Source organism: Dendropsophus ebraccatus, chromosome 8 (genome assembly GCF_027789765.1).
Source record: "Dendropsophus ebraccatus isolate aDenEbr1 chromosome 8, aDenEbr1.pat, whole genome shotgun sequence".
NCBI lineage: Eukaryota > Metazoa > Chordata > Amphibia > Anura > Hylidae > Dendropsophus > Dendropsophus ebraccatus.
Genome location: NC_091461.1, coordinates 14,651,285 through 14,672,257, shown reverse-complemented (window position 1 = coordinate 14,672,257; position 20,973 = coordinate 14,651,285). Strand labels below are relative to the sequence as shown.

Below are 20,973 nucleotides of genomic sequence, written 5' to 3'. Positions count from 1 at the left end.
AATATGGAAAAGCAACAATTGTGTTGAAGACAGAGACCTGTAAGTGCAGACACTTATTCAGGGGGTGTTGGGTCATTCTTTTGTTAAAGAGGTTTAAGAAAACTGTAAACTTTCAAGGCTGTTAAAACACTGTCCTTATGACCCAACTGTCCCAAATCCAGTGGGACATTTTCAATTTTCAGTCTATGTCCTACCATCCCATGTGTCCTGCTTGTCACTAAAACGTCCCGGGTCATCATTTCACATCCCTCTACCAGCCCTTAATCTCCCCTTTTCAATGACCTATCCAAATGCCTAAGAATTAAATGACGAAACTTATGACTCCGTCTTACCTAACTGCTGAAGGTGTGGAAAGAATATTGGCACCATTTGGTTACATCGGTAACATTTGGTTTGTGTTAGCCAGTGGACAGAAGTGATAGGAATGGAAAGTTCTCACTAGTTGATAACGTGAACTTTTGGGGCTACTAGGTCTCTACATCAGAAATGGTTTGATACAATAAAGAATCAGATATTTATACAGAAACATCAGCCATGTTGTGGTCTGGGCCACAGAAATGTTGTGGCACACGCATATCTGTCCTTTTAGCTCTTGTTGTGTGATGATGATAGTTCATTCTTGTCCTTAGTCTTTGTCCTTTTCCACCTACATAGAGACTATGTCTGGGATCCTGAAGCCCTAATACATGTTTGGCTCTTCATTCTGTCCATAGTCATTATGAATGGATATTCATAATATCCATTGCAATGATAAGATCCTGGGGCTGTTGAAGAAGATAGTGAGCTCCTGACAATGGTACTTCTTAGGGTGGGGGATGACTAAAGCACAGAAGTGAGGGGTCTGGAAATATCCTTTATAGGTGGTCAGCTTTCTATAATTTTGGGTGCAGTTTTCGTGCAGCTCCACATAGCAACTTAAGATGAGCATTGTAGGAGACTGCTAGAGGTACCTGTGTTTTATTCTATTGTATTGTAGGAGGGTCTCAGTTACTCTCTTATGGCAGCCCCAATTCTAAATTTTTTTTTTTAGTCTACCAAGGTGTATATATACGGTGTTCCTCATGGCTTGACTGTAGATAATGGAGTTTTGATGCATTTGGGTGTCATCTAAGGTATGTTGGGCGGTCAGCTGCCTTCTGGTACAGCAATGTCTCATTGTACAGTATTTTGCTAAGGGTGTTCTGAAAGTTTATTTCAGTAGTAAGGTTCAGCTTAACCATAAGTTGTCACCAGATGAGAAGTAATTATAGTTGTGGATGAAATTTGTAAGCTCCAGTTTATCCTGTTATTTTCCATGAAGACCTGGCTAACTTTTATCCCATCTTGGTGTGTAATGATGAAGGATTCCACATCCATTGTGGTTAGGATGGTTCCTGGGACCTTCTGCTGCTAGCTTGTTTGATAGGATGGTTGTGTCCTGAAGGCTGTATTATACAGTGCAATGTGCAGAGATTTTTAAACTTCTTGCAAAACAATGATCAGCTGATGAACGAACGATCGCTTTCTTCTCCATTGTTTGCCTTTGTTATACCGGGAGATATCTGCCTGATTTACCTTGGTTAAGCAGATTATCGCCCTATGTAATAGGGCCTTAAGGAACGAAAAATAGAAACAAGCACCTAATCAATGACTGGTATCTAACATTGGCTCTTCACTCTTTTTTTTTCTAGCATTCCATGGATATTTATCAATTCCAATTACTTTCACATCAGAATTTGGACCAGGTCCCAAAATGATTGGGTTCTTTTTGCTAAAGAACGGATTTGTGACTGCTGACAGAGTGTTCTTTAAGGTGGAGAAGTGCTTACCAAACATGGTGAGACCTTGTCCTTACATACATTGCATTTAGTGGGGATCTTTTGTAACGTTTATATTTTTCTTAGAACTTAGACTGATTGAGAAATTTAAAGTGGACTTGAAAGTGGGGGGAGTGGGTCACTATTTGGCCAGGCTGCTACAATCAGGTTTAGATCCCCAGGCTCAAGGAAGCCTCAGGCTTTTATTTTGTGTTTGTTTTACCTTTAGAGAGCATTTTAAGTGTACCTGTCATCCATTTGCCATCCAGAAGTCCTGGTATCCAAGGAGGTAACCACACTGGGTTGGTACTGTGCGCGACCCACATTCTGATACAATAAGGGTTGAACGCATTACTAACCCAGTATAATCCTACCCATGAAAACAGATGTTTTTATCTCTTCTTCTCTTGCTTCTTCCTGCATGATGACCCTGCTGGCTAAGGCTACAGCTCTTTTGCTTTGGCTACGTAATGGGGTCCGCTCTCTAATGTAGCTGGCAACGTAAATGTTGTCAAAAGTGGCAGTCAGTTTACAGGGCATTCATCCTGCCAAGCATTCCATTTTGATCATGGTTTTCCTGCCCTGGTTTTTGTTCCTTAGGGAGCAGCAGCAATGTCCAGTGATACACAATGCAAAAGAACAATGACAAAAAGTCAGAAACAGTATCTCCACTTGCCGTCTTGTGCGTTGAGCAAAACACCATCCCCATCACCATTTGCCCGGGATGTCGGATGAGAGGATGTATGGAGGTTACATAGTTACATAGTTACATAGTTAATACGGTTGAAAAAAGACACATGTCCATCAAGTTCAACCAAGGAGGGGATGGATACAGGGAAGGGGGAGGGGTGATAGGTTCTATACATATGCATTTATATTATTTTGGTCTAAGAACTTGTCTAGCCCTGTTTTGAAGCCCTCTACTGTTTTTGCTGTGACCAGATCCTGTGGTAGACTGTTCCACAGATTCACAGTTCTCATGGTAAAGAAGGCTTGTCGCCTCCGGAGGTTGAACCTTTTTTTCTCCAGGCGGAGGCAGTGCCCCCTTGTCCTTTGAGGGGGTTTTACCTGGAAGATCTTTTCCCCATATGTCTTGTAGGGGCCATTTATATATTTAAATAAATTAATCATATCTCCCCTTAAACGTCTCTTCTCCAGACTAAACAAATGTAATTCTTTTAATCTCTCCTCATAACTAAGATGCTCCATTCCCCTTATTAGTTTAGTTGCCCGTCTTTGTACCCTCTCCAGCTCTAGAACATCTTTTTTATGAATCGGATTCCAAAACTGGACGGCATACTCCAGATGAGGACGCACCAAAGCTTTATAAAGCGGTAATATTATATCCCTGTCCCGTGAGTCCATGCCTGTTTTAATGCATGACAATATCCTGCTGGCCTTAGAAGCAGCTGACTGACATTGTGTGCTGTTCTGTAGTCTATTATCTACAAGTACACCCAGATCCTTCTCCATCAGTGACTCTCCCAGAGTAACTCCCCCTAGGACATATGATGCATGTGGGTTATTAGTACCCAGGTGCATAACTTTACATTTATCCACATTGAACCTCATTTGCCAAGTGGACGCCCAAACACTCAGTGTGTCTAAGTCATCCTGTAACATCTGCACATCCTCCATAGACTGTACTGTACTACAAAGCTTGGTGTCATCTGCAAAGATAGAAACATTGCTGTTAATTCCATTCTCAATATCATTAATAAACAAGTTAAACAGAAGAGGGCCCAGTACTGACCCTTGGGGTACACCACTTATTACCGGGGACCATTCGGAGTAGGAATCATTGACCACCACTCTCTGGGTACGATTATTAAGCCAGTTTTCAATCCAGTTACACATTAAATTTTCCAAACCGATAGACTTTAACTTACCCATCAGACGTCCATGAGGAACTGTGTCAAACGCTTTTGCAAAATCCAGGTACACGATATCCACAGCCGCGCCGCCATCCAGGCTTCTACTTACCTCTTCATAGAAACATATCAGGTTGGTTTGACAGCTTCTGTCCTTAGTAAAGCCATGCTGGTTATTACTTATAATACTATTTCCTATTCCCTCAGTGTTGCAATATGCTTCTCCAGATCTCTAACTCGAGCTTCTAGATGGGCAACATGCTCACATCTGCAACAGCGGTACTCACCCTGGAACACCTGCTCCAGTTGTGCGTACATGCGGCAGACTGCGCACTGAATGAATCCTTCCATCTCGCTAGCCATCATCCTCAGTGCAACAAAAACAGTGAAAAAGAAAGAGATTAGCACTTACCAGAACTTGTAACTCCTTCTTTCAACTCCTTTTTTAAACTCCACTTATTTTCAACCACTTGTCAGCAAGCACAGTGAGCAAGCACACACAGTGAGTGCTGAGCCTTGATTTAAGCACCTGAGATCAATTAACCCCACCCCCAGGTGCAGAGCAGACCAGAGAAAAAAAAACTGTTTGGACCTGTTTAACTAAGCAACTATGGCACTAGCTATCTATGCACTGCAGCAATGCACACCACACAATTGCACAAAAACAACAATATATCAGTCACTCCAAACCCACTGAATCACCAGCAACTCCTTTTTTAAACTCCACTTATTTTCAACCACTTGTCAGCAAGCACAGTGAGCAAGGTCTCTGTACTCCAATAAACTGGCATTTTTATGTTACAGTTCTACCAATACTGCATCTTCCAGAATTGATAGTCAGAGCTCGGCTGTGCGCTGCTCCCCACACTTCAGCAGCATGCGGCCAGCTCTCTTCTGATGACCGCGTTCCTGGCAGCTGGACTGGCGGTTGTTAGGGGCACGCAGCTGCCAGTTAGCTTTTGTGATGTTCAGGAGGTTGGAGTCCCAGGCCCAAATCAGTTCTGGGGCTGGGACTTCACTTCCCATATAAGCCTGCCCAGTCTCCTCCCTCCTTGCCTACGATAGAGCCTTACTTAAATAGAAGTAAGTTACAAATCTATATAACTTTCTGACGCTAGCTGATTTGAAAGATTTTTTTTCTCCACTGGTCAAACCCTTTATGGTGCGTTCACACCTACAGGATCTGCAGCTGATTTTCTGCAGCAGATTTCATTTAAATAACTGAACACAGCATCAAATCTGCTGCAGATCTGCTGCAGATCCTGTAGGTGTGAACGCACCCTTAATAGTTTTATAGCTGTTTATTCAATATGGAAATCTCATAAAGAACTTTTACACTGCATTTCTTCTCATACCCTTCTGCCTATTGTCTGCTTCTTCACCAGGTCAGGTTGAAGTTTGCACAGACAGAAGCCAGCCCCAAGGATCAGCTGAGTCTCCAAATCAAGTCCTCACCCGGATCTTTGTGTTCTATCCGAGCAGTGGATAAAAGTGTTCAGATCTACAATGAAGACGAGGAGTTGACTGAAGAAACGGTAAGAGGAAAATCCAAGATAGAAAGTCGTAAATGCATAGTCAGGTCTGAAGACTTAAAAAATAAAATAAAAAGCAATTACATTTTTTTACTGTGTACCGTAATGTGCCACAACATAAGAGTCAATATAATATAAGGTAACGTGCATTAGCATCAGGCAAAATGGTCAGACAAAACACAGAAAAAAACGTGCCAGTACTACAATATAACTTTCATTCAGATTCACTAAAAGCCACCAAAGATAAGTGTATCCATACACCAAATGCCTATCCGGCCAAGTACAAACTACCTATGTCCAAATCCACTGGTCCTCACACCTATAGGGGGAGAAGAGTAGACAGGGGCCTACGGATCCTTCCCCTGATCAGAGGGAATTACCTGTTGGACCTAGGCGGTGTTGTCCCCCTTAGAAGGGCGGCCCTGCATATGAACCTACCCCTCTCTAGCATGCCCAAACACCAGGATAGGACAAATAATTCACTTTGCTGATCCAATGATGGTATACACTCACCGGCCACTTTATTAGGTACACCTGTCCAACTGCACGTTACCACTTAATTTCTAATCAGTTAATCACATGGCGGCAACTCAGTGCATTTAGGCATGTAGACATGGTCAAGACAATCTCCTGCAGTTCAAACCGAGCATCAGTATGGGGAAGAAAGGCGATTTGAGGGCCTTTTGAACGTGGCATGGTTGTTGGTGCCAGAAGGGCTGGTCTGAGTATTTTAAAAACTGCTGATCTACTGGGATTTTCACGCACAACCATCTCTAGGGTTTACAGAGAATGGTCCGAAAAAGAAAAAACATCCAGTGAGCGGCAGTTCTGTGGGCGGAAATGCCTTGTTGATGCCAGAGGTCAGAGGAGAATGGGCAGACTGGTTCGAGCTGATAGAAAGGCAACAGTGACTCAAATAGCCAATCGTTACAACCAAGGTAGGCAGAAGAGCATCTCTGAACGCACAGTACGTCCATTTTTGAGGCAGATAGGCTACAGCAGCAGAAGACCACCCGTTACTAGCATGGTGTACCTAATAAAGTGGCCGGTGAGTGTACACTATATACACCAAGTTTCACCAATGAGAATGCAAAGATTGATTCTAGGTAAGTCTGCATTTGTCCATGTTGTGTACAGTATCCGGGTCCAGACACACATCTGGTCTCTGGACACAACGGTACAACCAACCAGCCTTTTTCCTTGAAGAGGAACATGAAGGGATGGCTGAGTATATTGATGGCGACAACTCTTTTCTTATTATTTATGCATGATGTCATATATAGGTAATGACCAATGAGTTTTGCTATTACTGTACCTATAATGTGTCAGCCCAGTTTATTTTATTGTGTATATATTAAGGCTGTTACTACCCACAATACCTCACTTGGATCATTGACCCTGTAATACCTCCTATCTTTAGGACACAGACCTTACCTAGGACCATTGTATGCATTTTCACTAGGTCAATGGGTAGGTTTGAAGATTGGTGCATATAGTGTATTCAGTAGCGGATTATATTAGGTCCTTTTCGGGCGGTAGCCCAGGGCCCTGAGCTCCTGGGGGGCCCATAGCCACTCAAAAAGACATACTTTCAGTGGTATTTTGTTTCTTCGCTACAGCTCTGCCATGATTTGCAAAAAAATTGCTTTTTTTTTTTTACCGCAATTTTGCACAAATCAGGGCATCATGACATTATCTATCCTGTACTATGAGAATCACGCTAATGCTACCATAGTTACAGTGGGGTTGGGAGGGCCCAGGCTTGGTGAACAGCCCGGGGCCTATGGTAAAGTTAATCCACCCCTGAGTGTGCATAAATATACAGTACTACATTACCATATCTATATAGCACTTTACTATAACATCTAATACGGCACATCACTTTATCTTGCATATGCACTTTCTGAAAATCATATAGCACTTAAAGGAGAGGTCCGGGCAAAGCTATTTTTTTTGACACGTGCTAGGGAGGGTAAAAGAAATAATGTGCTCTTACCTCCCCCGCTCCAGTGCTGGTGGCCGTGTACTGCTGGTCCGGTCCCCAGTGGCTTCCTGGTCTGAGCCAGGTCCCAGGTCAGACGTGTGGGGTCTGCTCAGCCTGTCAGTGGCTGTAGCGGGGGTCCCGCCTCGGCCGCTAACTGGCTGAACGGACCACATACGTCACAATCTGGATCCCAGCTCAGACCAGGAAATGGCCGGGGACCGAACTGGCGGTACGCAGCCACCAGCACTGGAGCGGGGGAAGTAAGAGCACATAAGGGATCCTGGTGGAAAAATTGGTATAAGTTGTTTCCGTTTTCAATTTGTAGGTGTTTTCAGTGTATATTGGTATTCTTTAAAGGGGTTATCCAGTGCTACAAAAACATGGCCACTTTTCCCCCCTCTCTTGTCTCCAGATTGGGTGAGGTTTCAAACTCAGTTCCATTGAAGTAAATGGAGCTTAATTGCAAACCACACCCGAACTGGAGACAAGAGAGGGGGAAAAGTGGCCACGTTTTTGAAGCGCTGGATAACCCCTATAAGAAAAGCTATTTTTTTCATGTCATCCTTCCAGGTGTTCAATTTGTTTAAATACTCAGTAAGATATGGATATCCAGGCAGTGTACAAGAGAGCATACTCAGCCCTTGCTGGAGGTCTATGATAAGGTTATTCCCATATATACCATGGGATAGTTTTTCTGTGGACGTGCTCACCTTGTTTAAGGTATGTCCTATATGCTGTCTACAAACACTTTCTGCTGCATCCTTTGTTTTCTGTCTTTTCCATTGGCTATTGCATTAATTTGCCATCTTAAAAGGGTTATATGGTATAAGAAAATTCTATTTAATTAAAACTGTCAAACCAAGATATAGAACATCTATCTATCTATCTATCTATCTATCTATCTATCTATCTATCTCCTATCTATCTATCTCCTATCTATCTATCTATCTATCTATCTATCGCCTATCTATCTATCTATCTATCTATCTATCTATCTCTGTATAATATGTCTGTCTATTTATCTAATATAGTGTTATCGCTAATACTAGTACTATTATTGGCTTCCACAATGTTTGCGCTATTCACAGCTGACAGGAAATGGATGACATAACTATTAGCTTCTCCCTCTCCTTGTAGACAACATATCACACTCTGAAATCCAAAGAGTACCTCTTTAATACTAGTACTTCTCGGTTTTATATAGACAACAACAAAAAATTCAAAATAATATTATATGCTACTGATATCATCAACACATGTATGTAAACAGTCCAAGGAGGCGGCACTCCAATATTCAGTGATAAATAAGGATTTATTCACCTATCATTGTGCAACGTTTCAATCTCTCACTGAGATCTTTTCCAAGGGTTGAGGGATTGAAACGTTGCACATTGATGGGTGAATAAATCCTTATTTATGACTGACTATTGGAGTGCCGCCTACTATTGGAGTGCCGCTGACAATTTGTGGATCTAGAAGCCTGGGTCTGATCCTACATCTTCCCAATGGAGTGTGAAAGTAAAAACAAAGAGCCACCACACCTCAAGCAGCAGGTTTCTTTGATGCAGCTTACGTTCAGATATGACCAGTAAAGCAGCTGTAATAAAACATTCGTACAAAAGGTGGACAATTACAATCCAAACCTATTTCAAAGCCAAACTATGAAAATTTAGTCCTAGGAATCTCAGGGATAAGCTGACGACATAAACATCTATTTCCCTGACATCGTAACATATCCAGCTGTTGTGTTTCACTGCCAAACCCACTGTCGTAATAACTTTCAAAATCTAAATCAATATTATATATGATAAAAAGCAAGTTTGCAATTTGGGGTGCGTTCACACCTACAGGATCCGCAGCAGATCTGCAGCAGATCCGCAGCAGATTTGATGGTGCAGATTTGATGCGTGTTCAGTTATTTAAATGAAATCAGAAAATCAGCTTCGGATCCGGTAAGTGTGAACGTACCCTTACATTAAATTTTTTTTAGTTATCATGCTTTAACACAAAGCTATACTTACTTGTAATCCAGGTTCAGTCACCTGAAGGCAGCTTTTTAATCTTTTGTTGGTTAAAAAAAAAAGACTAAACACAGGAAGTTACGGTCATCTGAGCTCACAGAGAAGGCAGTCATGAGATTGATGGACGCAATGTGCCACTCTGTACCGGCCGGCATTCCTGCATTTGGTTTGGCTGGGTTCACACTACGTTTTTTTCATCCGTTTTTTTTTTTGCAAAAAAGAAAAACGGATAGAAAACGGATGCAATTGTATGCATCTGTTTTTCCATTGACTTCCATTTTTTAATGGACACAAAAATAAGGTCGACTACGTTTTTGTGTACGTTTTAAAAAAAAAAGGATTTTTTTTTTTTTATAATGGAAGTCATTGGAAAAAACAATCAAAATAGATGCCTGCAATTGCATCCGTTTTTTTCATCAGTTTAAAAAAAAAAAAAAAAAAAAAACGAATGAAAAAAACAGATTGCGAAAACGTAGTGTGAACCCAGCCTTACCTTTTTTTTCAACCTGCACAAAGCTAAAAAGCTTCAGGAGACTGGACCTGGATACAAGTATACTTTTATTTTAAGGTGGAGACAGTCCGAGGACTGCCTGGAAAACAAAGATACAGCCCTGGAAAACATGGAAACGGCCTATGGCTAAGTTCACATAACGTATATTTTCTATTAATCACAGCTGTGATTAATAGAAAATTTAGGTTGCACTGCAGTCAACGGGAACCTGGCCGGAGTGTATACATATAGTATACACTCCGGCCGGGAACCCTAGTAGAGATGATCGAACAGGCCTGAGGTTCAGGTTCGTACAAACACGGACCATCGGCATTTGACTCCCGCTGCCTTCCCGTTCCGTGGTGAAGGTGAAGACAGACCGAGTGTCGCCTGGAAAACAGGGATACAGCCTATTACCTAGGCTGTATCCCTGTTTTCCAGGCGGTACCCTGGCTGTCTCCACCTTCCCCACGGAATGGGAAGGCAGCGGGAGTCACGGACCTGAACCTCGGCCCTGTTCGATCCTCTCTAAACCCTAGTGGCCGCAGTAAAAACTGATATGTCAGTTTTGTGCGGCTGCTATTTACTGAATAGCAGCTGCCCAGAACTGTCAGTTCAAAAAATGGAAAGTGCCGCTCCGGCCGCACGTTCCATTGTGTGCTATGGTGAATTGGTATGCGGGTGCACATGGATGCGCCCGCATCCCAATTCAGTACAAATGAAGTTCATCCAGCGAGTACTGCAGTACCCTCTGGGATGATCTTCACAGACACCAGCAATTCTGTGACACGGCCGGGTCACAGAACGGCCGGTGTCTTACAGCGTGTGAACCCGGCCTATGGCTTTATCTATGTTTTTCATGTTGCCTCCACCTTCTCGCAACAGAATTCAAATGCCGATGCTTCAACTTCCTAGAAAGCTTAACGAATGATGCTTCTCTCATCTCTATTTACCATATTTGCTGCCTCATTAATACCCCAGAGGTCACTTAATAGTATACAATAAAAGGTTTTTATATAGTTACCTGCTTTACAATGGAGAAAAGGAAGATTTTGGTCTCACATTAACATGCACTTATTTATTCAACTTAGAATTACTCTTATCCTTCAACTACATAACATGAAGATCCCATAGGATTTACTATTTATTAGACGTCTATATTTATTAGGTATATTTACGATGGTCAAATTCAGTCCACTTTGGAATTAAGTACTGTGCAAAACAGACCCTTATTCCTAATATTTAAAGGGGTTGTCCAGCGAAAATCTCTCTCTTTTAAACCAACTTCTTTCAGAAAGTTTTATAGATTTCTAATTTACATCTATTCAAAAAAAATCAAGTCTTCCAGTACTTATAAGCTGCTGTATGTCTTGCAGGGAATGGTTTTTTTTTCCCCAGTCTAACACAGTCATCTCTGCCACGTTAGCAAATTTCAATAGAAAACCTCTCCTGCTGTGGACAGTTCCTGTCTCGGACAGAGGTGGCAGCAGAGAGCCCTGTGTCAGACTGGGAAAAAAAAAAAACATTTTGTGCAGAACATACAGCAGCTGATAAGTATTGGGAATACTTGAGAGTCTTAAATAGAAGTAAATTACAAATCTATATAACTTTCTGAAAGAAATTTATAAAAAAAATATATATATTTTCACTGGAGTACCCCTTTAATACTAGATATCTCTTCCCAGAGAAAACATGTAGGATCCTCTCTGATACTAATTACTATGAGAAGTTACAGTGAATCTGTACCAAATGCCCCCTCCCTCCAAACCGCTGGTAGCGTTCTCTAGTCGTCACCATGCCATGTCCGCTCCCAGCCTTCTTACTGGGCCTGTATTATGGTTAAAAACAAGTTTTATTCTGGCGGTGTGATACAGGGAGTCAATGGAGCGGGGCCCAGAGCATCTGTGCCCTAGGCCTGCAGCGCCAATTTTTTTTAATCATCGTGCCCCTGGGCTGGATGGAGGTGCTCACCTGGTCATACCTGTGATTTGCTGTTTGAGGTATCTCTTTCCTCAGAGGAAAATATGACATAGAAAACTGTTGTTGGAAAAAGACCACCCTGTCCTTCAAGTCTCAGTAAAATAATATTTTCTCACATTTCATAGATTGAGTGCACTCTACTGCACAACAAATACACATAAAAATGATTTAAATTTTTCCCCTTCATTTGTCCTCCTCTTATAAACAGGAAATTGGTGTCAAGATACTGACAAACACTCGAATACTGCAGCCACTGTTTCCTGAGAAAGACTGCTATATAATTATAGGCAAGTATCTTTATGCTAGTAAGAAACTGTATTGTATTTTGCCAGTGTCCTTAAAAAAGAAAAAGAAAAAAAAAAGCTATACTTACCTACTCTCCCCAGTTCCCACCACACGTTCCACTGCATCTTCTTTTGCGTTCTTCTTGTCCCTTCTGTCTGTATCAAAAACTAAAGGTTTCACTGGCTGACCCCTGGCAATAGGCTCGGTAAAAAAAAACGCTCATCTGCCTCACCTCCATCTGCCTGACATATGCCTGCGGATTCGGACTTTCAGAGAACTGGTGGTACAGCCTACATATTGTACATTACAAAGGGAAAAGCTTATTAACCCCTTCCCGCATTAGGATGTACCAGCACGTCTTAAGGCGGGTAGGGGGATTCAGAGAGGGGTCACACCGTGACCCTGCTCTAAACCGGGCTGCTCCCAGCTGCTATCAGCAGCCAGGGACTGCGGCTATTAGCAAACGATCTCTTAACCATTTAAATACCATTGTCAGAACCAAAACCGACAGCAACCTTTAACCCTTTAAGGATGGAGCCAATTTTCATTTTTGTTCTCTCATTTTCTCCTCCTTGTGTTTAAAAAACCATAGCGCTTGCATTATTTCACCTACAGCCATATGAGCCCTTATTATTTGTGACATTAATTGTACTTTGCATTGACCGACTTCATTTTTCCATAAAATATGCTGAACAACCGGGAACATCGTTCGCCCCATGGTAAAACTAACATATTATTTATGTTCCATAAGTCGGTACGATTACAATGCTATGTAACTTGTACAACTTTTGTTTTATTTTATGGCTTTTAAAATATTAAAATCTTAAAAATACAAAAAAAAGTTCAAATTGCTCTATTCCCATCCTTATAACACTTTTATTTTTTGGTCTAAGGGGCTGTTTGAGGTGTCATTTTTTGCTCCATGATCTGTACTTTCTATCTGTTCCTTGATTGCATATATGGGACTTTTTGATCGCTTTTTATTACAATTTTTCAGGATTTCATGTGACCAAAAATTAGAAATTTTGCACTTTGGGGGGGGGGGGGGGTTTACACTTAGTTCGAGCGATTACGCACGCGGTGCTACAAAATATGTATGTTTTTAATTTATTTATTTTTATTTATAAATTGTGAAAAGGTGGGTGATTCAGACTTTTGTTAGGGGAGGGGATTTCTTATTAATGAAAAACAACTTTTTTTTTATTTTTTTAACTTTAACTTTTAGTCCCCCTGGGGGACATTTATTATTACTGCAGTGATCTCTCATAGAGATCAATGCAGTGTACTTACAATACACTGATAAATGAGATCAGTGTTAGATTGCTTAGGGCTGCTGCAGCCAGAAGCAATCTATTGCTGAGCCGGGATCAGCGTCATACGGGGGGTGCAGACCGATCTCGATTTCTGCACCCTTAGCATCAATTCCTTATATCCACGTTCCCTGAGTCTGGATGCAACGTTATCTTTCTCAATATTCCGAAGAGTCTCATTAGAACAATTTCTCTTGTGAGTTCCCCAACTGGAATCACTTTTATAACACAGCTGGGGCGACTCGCTTCCAGTATTGTATTCCCAGAGCTGGGCTTAAGATACGTGGATGTATGTATAATCCCAGTATCCCCATCTGCCACCAACATCAAATCTAGGAACGCAATACTGGATTCTTCCATATGCAATGTAAACCTCAGATTCTAGGGATTACTATCCATGTAGGCTCCAAGTGAAGGCGCATCACCTGACCAGATGGGAATCAGATAATCGCTAGAGCGGCCGTACCCCACCACCGTTGCCAGAGGGCATAAATAAATGTTTTTTCTCCCACCAAGCCATATAAAAAGAATTATGAAGGGCAAAAAAATTGTTGGTCAAAAGATATTTGACTGCAGCTATGAGGAAACCTTTTAGTGCCAATGAAGGGCCTGTAATTTCCATGGGGAATACAGGTACAGTATATAGTGATGTGACATTGCACGTCACCCATGTGTAGTTTGGTAACCACTTTATGCTTTGTAACAATTTGAGTATAGGTTTAGAATCCCTGATATACTTTGGAATGCTCTTTATCAGCGGCTGCAAAAGGGAATCCACCCATGCCCCCAGATTATCATAAAGGGATCAGATTCCCGCTACTATGGGGCACATGGGGGGAGAAAATACCTCCTTAGGCAAAAAAATTGTCACTGAATACCGTTGGATGGATTCCATAAGTAATCAAATCGCTTAGGGATGCTTGTGCAATGCCATTGGCATCATAATCTACACGAGGAGAACTTCCGCACCAACTGGATGTATTACAACAGGTACCATCCTCCTGTTCTTTTTCTTGTTTCTATTTTCTATCTGGCACTTAAGTTGCAATTCTGTTCCACAGATAATAAAGAAATTAAACTGCTGCCCAATAATGGGGCTAGAAATTTTTTCCCTGATACCTGGCTCTGGAACCTTGTCCCAGTTGGGTAAGTTAAAGCTTAAATAAATAAAGACATTTTTACTGCTATAATAACTGGAAATATTTTTACATTTCTCTATAAAAGGGACATCCTTCCATTAATCGTAGTGATTGGATCAGGGAAATTGTTCATGTTTTTTGGAAGTTGCCAAGTTCTGACTGCTTTACTACTGTATGATCTGAGAATAGCACTCAAAATACATTTAGGGCCGACCTTAATGTAGATGGCGCCCTGTGCAGAATCCCCCCAAACATACAAAACAAAAGTAATAGAACACAGGCATACTGCTCCTGCTTGTAAATGGTGCACTATGGAGTTAGTCATGTTACATTGGTCGATTTTATTCCCAATCAGGCTGAAATCAACGCATGTAACAGAGCCAAAGATCAGCCGGCGAACATTAAGAAATAAATGAATATTAACAAAAATCTAAATATACCAAAGAGAGCAAGAAAAAAGCATTATCGGGATTAAAAAAAAAATTATTCAGTAAAATTAGGACAAAAAACAAAAAAGAAAGTGGATAACACAAAAACAAAACAAAGACGTAACAAAAAATAAGAAAAAAAGGTAGGACCAAGACCTTACACCCAGTAAAAGATAAGGGGCTCACATGACATTACTTTTAATATATGAATATCAGCAAAATCAGGAGAGGACAGAACGGCATATATCTCTATGCAATTGGGAATAAATCTAGATGGCTTTGAATCAGTATCAAATTTACATATCTGGGATAAAGAGGTTCCTATATGTACCAAGTGGATAAGCAAAGTGGAAGGTAGCAAAGCCCAATCAAAACTGTGGAATATCACTTATCCCAACAGAGAGAGAGAGAGAGAGAGAGAGAGCGAGCGCTCACTGCCAATGTCTGACCTAAATCAATATGATAGAGGTAAAGGAAGGTAACAAAACAAAAAGTCTGGAAACCCCGAGACACGTTTCACTGCCACGTGAAGCTTCTTCCGGGGTTAAGTGCATGCTGGTCCATTAAGTGCTTGCTTAGTCCATTGCCACCAACCAATAAAATGATACTTAAACATATGCAGCAATCATACTTGTCCTCACATGTGTTAGAGCTCATAGATGCTCGAATATTTCCCGGTCTGTGAGCAGTGTGATGTCACACGCCAGCCGCTACGAGCTGTCTGTCTCAATTAAAAGAATTAATTACAGTGGTGATATTTGATAACTCTTGGTCATTGCTCATTATTTGTTTGATTGCACTCACTTTTCAAATTTACCTTCTTTATGCACTTTATATGCTTGTATATTTCTATACTTATTTGTACGAGGGTGGCCTCATATCAGGATAGAGCTTAAATAGGAAACCGCAACCGGCACTACCATAGAATGGTCCAGGTGGAGGTCAATCGGGTAAGGTATAGATGAGATGTACAATCACTGACAGGTGCTCTCTCCCTTAGGTGTAGTCTATTTCATAACTAGAGATGAGCGAACCGGGTTCGGGTTCGAGTCGATCCGAACACGAACATTCGGTATTCGATTAGCTGGGGCTGCTGAACTTGGATAAAGCTCTAAGGTTGTCTGGAAAACATGGATGCAGCCAATGACTATATCCATGTTTTCCACATAGCCTTAGGGCTTTATCCAAGTTCAGCAGCCACCGCTAATCAAATGGCGAAAGTTTGGGTTCGGATCGACTCGAGCATGCTCCAGGTTCGCTCATCTCTATTCATAACATATTTAAGAAAAGAAACATGAGGAGGGCACTCACCGTGTAGTTAAACTTCTTTGTTGTTAGTGCAAACTTGATATCTTACAATGCATTGCGGAGCAGGCGGGAGATGCAACGCACGTCAAAAAACACATAGCAACTGTTTCACACACGATTCATCCAATCAACACCTTACCAGATACCTGAAGGGTACACTTAGATATACTAATGGCTAGAGAAACTTCAGCTGTAAATACAGCCCTGGACACATCATTCTAACTTCCCTTCAGAATAGGAAGATGTTCAGCAGCACCATTAGGTCAAAACTGGCAAAAACTAGTAGGACCCAGAAAGACTCATGTACTGTTCAAGAAAGTCTGGACAAAAGAGCTGAAGCCAGAAAAATAAAAAACATCTCTTTGAGAGTGTACCTAGAATAATTGATGGCAAAGGGTGGTTACATTAAATATTGATTTGCTTTAGATTTCTTTTGTTTATTCACTTTAAAAATTAACTATTAACACTTCAACAAAATTGTAAAAATGTCACTGCGCTTTTTTAGAGGACATGAAGTAAAATAATGTAATTGATTTAGGGGCTCGTCCGGGATGACATGCATTTACTTACTTATTGCTTTTGATTATCACATTTCAGTATTAAATGAGTATATGTTTGCCTGATGCACAGTTAAAGGGGAACTACGCATAAGAAAAACTTGTCTTCTATTAAAAGTACATTAAGGGTGCGTTCACACCTACAGGATCTGCAGCAGATTTGATGCTGTGTTCAGTTATTTAAATGAAATCTGCAGCAGAAAATCAGCTGCAGATCCTGTAGGTGTGAACGCACAATAAAAGTTAAATATATGTGTCTATATAATGTATTACCGTATCTGTACAGTTCTGCCATACTGGTAGCTGATAGAAATCCCCCCTTAGGAGACATCTTCCATGCCTCTGTCTCATATTGTGTGTGTTTGCTGAGCACAGGCTGATGATGCAGACAGGGGACAGGGCGTGATGTCACAGGAGGCGGGGCTGGATCCCCCAATCCTCTGAGTGATTCACCATCTCTGACCGTCCAGAAGCAGATGTTGCACTGATTTCTCGAAATGTGCAGAAGTATGCAGTGAACTTAGGGCTGTGTTCACACATGTTGGAGTGTCATTGCAGTACTGCAGCATATTCACAAAAATGATGCAGTAACACAAGTAAATTATGCTAAACGGCAGAGAGGATCAGAGCCTTATTGTGGGTCTCAACTTCATAACAGATGCTTAATCATAATATGTGCGTGGAAATGAAAAAAAAAAAAAATTCAAAAAGTTCTTTACTTTATTCCAATATCAGTGTTACAGGTAGAGAATACAGTGTGCTGTGTGGTGTTACAGGTAGAGAATACAGTGTGCTGTGTGGTGTTACAGGTAGAGAATACAGCGCTGTGTGGTGTTACAGGTAGAGAATACAGTGTGCTGTGTGGTGTTACAGGTAGAGAATACAGCGTGCTGTGTGGTGTTACAGGTAGAGAATACAGAGTGCTGTGTGGTGTTACAGGTAGAGAATACAGAGTGCTGTGTGGTGTTACAGGTAGAGAATACAGTGTGCTGTGTGGTGTTACAGGTAGAGAATACATCGTGCTGTGTGGTGTTACAGGCAGAGAATACAGCGTGCTGTGTGGTGTTACAGGTAGAGAATACAGCGTGCTGTGTGGTGTTACAGGTAGAGAATACAGCGTGCTGTGTGGTGTTACAGGTAGAGAATACAGTGTGCTGTGTGGTGTTACAGGTAGAGAATACAGTGTGCTGTGTGGTGTTACAGGTAGAGAATACAGCGTGCTGTGTGGTGTTACAGGTAGGAGAATACAGTGTGCTGTGTGGTGTTACAGGTAGAGAATACAGTGTGCTGTGTGGTGTTACAGGTAGAGAATACAGTGTGCTGTGTGGTGTTACAGGTAGAGAATACAGTGTGCTGTGTGGTGTTACAGGTAGAGAATACAGTGTGCTGTGTGGTGTTACAGGTAGAGAATACAGTGTGCTGTGTGGTGTTACAGGTAGAGAATACAGTGTGCTGTGTGGTGTTACGGGTAGAGAATACAGTGTGCTGTGTGGTGTTACAGGTAGAGAATACAGCGCTGTGTGGTGTTACAGGTAGAGAATACAGTGTGCTGTGTGGTGTTACAGGTACAGAATACAGTGTGCTGTGTGGTGTTACAGGTAGAGAATACAGTGTGCTGTGTGGTGTTACAGGTAGAGAATACAGTGTGCTGTGTGGTGTTACAGGTAGAGAATACAGTGTGCTGTGTGGTGTTACAGGTAGAGAATACAGCGTGCTGTGTGGTGTTACAGGTTGAGAATACAGTGTGCTGTGTGGTGTTACAGGTAGAGAATACAGTGTGCTGTGTGGTGTTACAGGTAGAGAATACAGTGTGCTGTGTGGTGTTACAGGTAGAGAATACAGTGTGCTGTGTGGTGTTACGGGTAGAGAATACAGTGTGCTGTGTGGTGTTACAGGTAGAGAATACAGCGCTGTGTGGTGTTACAGGTAGAGAATACAGTGTGCTGTGTGGTGTTACAGGTACAGAATACAGTGTGCTGTGTGGTGTTACAGGTAGAGAATACAGTGTGCTGTGTGGTGTTACAGGTAGAGAATACAGTGTGCTGTGTGGTGTTACAGGTAGAGAATACAGTGTGCTGTGTGGTGTTACAGGTAGAGAATACAGCGTGCTGTGTGGTGTTACAGGTTGAGAATACAGTGTGCTGTGTGGTGTTACAGGTAGAGAATACAGTGTGCTGTGTGGTGTTACAGGTAGAGAATACAGTGTGCTGTGTGGTGTTACAGGTAGAGAATACAGTGTGCTGTGTGGGTGGGACCACAATGAAATCATAAATTACTGCAAATAATTTAATAACACAATGAAACTGCAATGTGTGAACACAGCCTAGATGTTCTGCAACAGCTTTGGGCGGTGAATGGGCAGGGAAAGCATTGCATTCTGGCACCTGTAGTACTGATAAACCAGGTAGTGCAAAACCCCAAAACAGAACAAAACCCCCCAAAAGAAATAAATGTTTTCGTAGTTGCAAAAATGGAATAGATAGGTAAGTAATGCTTTATGCTTCTGCAGAAGTTTCATTTTTGTAAGGTCTACCTGGAGTTCCCCTTTAAATCACACAAACCCCTAAAAATGTTTTTTTTTTCATATAGATTTTATCCAGAAGTGCTATGTTGATTTTGAGTATCTGATTTAGAATATTAGATATGAACTTTATATAGCATTTACACACACTCTGGACCAATTGGTGTGGTAATCAGGTTAAATGGATTAATATTATCTTGCTTTTTTTTTTTTTTTTTTTTAATAGTGAATTAGGTTGTTCAAGCATCGACGTCACGGTTCCAAACTCCATCGGGCAATTCAATGCAAGAGCCTTCTGTATGGGAGACAGTGGTTTTGGCCTGTCCCCTCAAGTTTCTCTGACTGTCTTCAAACCATTCCTTGTAGACTTTTCTCTTCCTTATTCCATTATCCAAGGAGAGAAGATCTTACTCAATGCGACTGTCTTCAATTATCTTACACAATGTTTAATGGTGAGTTAGAAACAGATGGCTGAAAAGATGTTGTCGGAAGCTTTATGAGTGTGACACTTTGTTCAGTGATAGATAGGATTAGCAATAATTGAAACTTGGTCTAAGAGAAAGGAGTCTAACATTATAAATGAACACATCTATGTTCACACGTTTTTTTCCCGTAAAATGTATGTTACCTTGCTGTCTATGGGAACCCGGCCGGAGTGTATACACATAGTATATGCTCCGGCCGGGATCCCTAGCGGCGCCGCAAACAACTAACATGTAAGTTTTCTGCTGCCGCTATTCATTGAATACTGCAGTACCGGTTCTCTTACTGTGTGTGCATGTAGCCTTAAAATGTAAAATTCCATCAGTTGGGAAAGTTTATGAACTATTCTTTTTTATGAATTTAAAATTCATGAATAGAATAATAAAATATTTAAAAACCTTTAATACTGCTAGATATGTGGACATTAACCTCTAGACGACCCAGGGCGTACCTGTACGTCCTGGCGTCGCTAGGGGAGTTTAGAGCGAGGCCGCGCGCCAGCCCTGCTCTAAACCACTGTGGTCCCAGGTGCTATATGTAGCCCGGGACCGCGGCTATTAGCGGGCACGATCCGATCGCCATGCCCGCTAATTAAGTTTTCAGATGCAGCTGTCAAAGTTGAATACTATCTGGCCGCCTTCCCTGGTGTCTAGTGGGGGCGTGATGGCGCTGATCTCGGCACTCTATTGCTATCGGCTACAGCAGCCAATAGATCTCATCGATCTATGCAGTATAACTATACTGCATAGATCTAAATGAGAGATCAGTGTACTTATACTAAAAGTCCCCCAGCGGGAATAACCCTAAACCCCGTGGGGATTTCTAGTATAAGTGTAAAAAAAAAAAAAAAAAGGTTATTATTAGTAAAAATCCCCCTCCCCTAATAAAAGTTTGAATCACCCCCCTTTTTCCCATGTTATAAATAAAAATAAATAAACAAACAAACATGTTTTGTATTGCTGCGTGTGTAATTGCCCAAAATAATAATTTATCACATTCCTGATCTTGCGCAGTAAACAGCGTAAGCGCCAAGAAATCTAAGTGCAAAATTGCGCATTTTTGGTTGCATCAAATCCAGAAAAATTGTAATAAAAAGCAATCAAAAAGTCGCATATGCGCAATCAAGGTACCTATAGAAAGTAGACATCATGGTGCAAAAAATGACACCTCACACAGCCCCATAGACCAAAGGATAAAAGCTTTTTAAGCCTGGGAATGGAGCGATTTTAAGGAACATATATTTGTTAACAATGGTTTGAATTTTTTAA

The 20,973-nt window shown here is 41.4% G+C and overlaps 1 protein-coding gene across 1 annotated transcript in view; it reads left to right on the top strand.

Moving 5' to 3' along the window:
* Positions 1-305: 305 nt before the first annotated feature.
* LOC138799970 (alpha-2-macroglobulin-like protein 1) overlaps positions 306-20,973 on the top strand; it is a 56,112-nt gene continuing 35,444 nt past the window's right edge. Inside the window, exons 1-7 of the mRNA XM_069981775.1 lie at positions 306-381; positions 1,713-1,816; positions 5,053-5,202; positions 7,754-7,903; positions 11,883-11,961; positions 14,331-14,415; positions 19,449-19,674. Coding sequence (XP_069837876.1) covers positions 306-381; positions 1,713-1,816; positions 5,053-5,202; positions 7,754-7,903; positions 11,883-11,961; positions 14,331-14,415; positions 19,449-19,674 — 870 coding nt within the window. The remainder of the gene's footprint in view (positions 382-1,712; positions 1,817-5,052; positions 5,203-7,753; positions 7,904-11,882; positions 11,962-14,330; positions 14,416-19,448; positions 19,675-20,973) is intronic.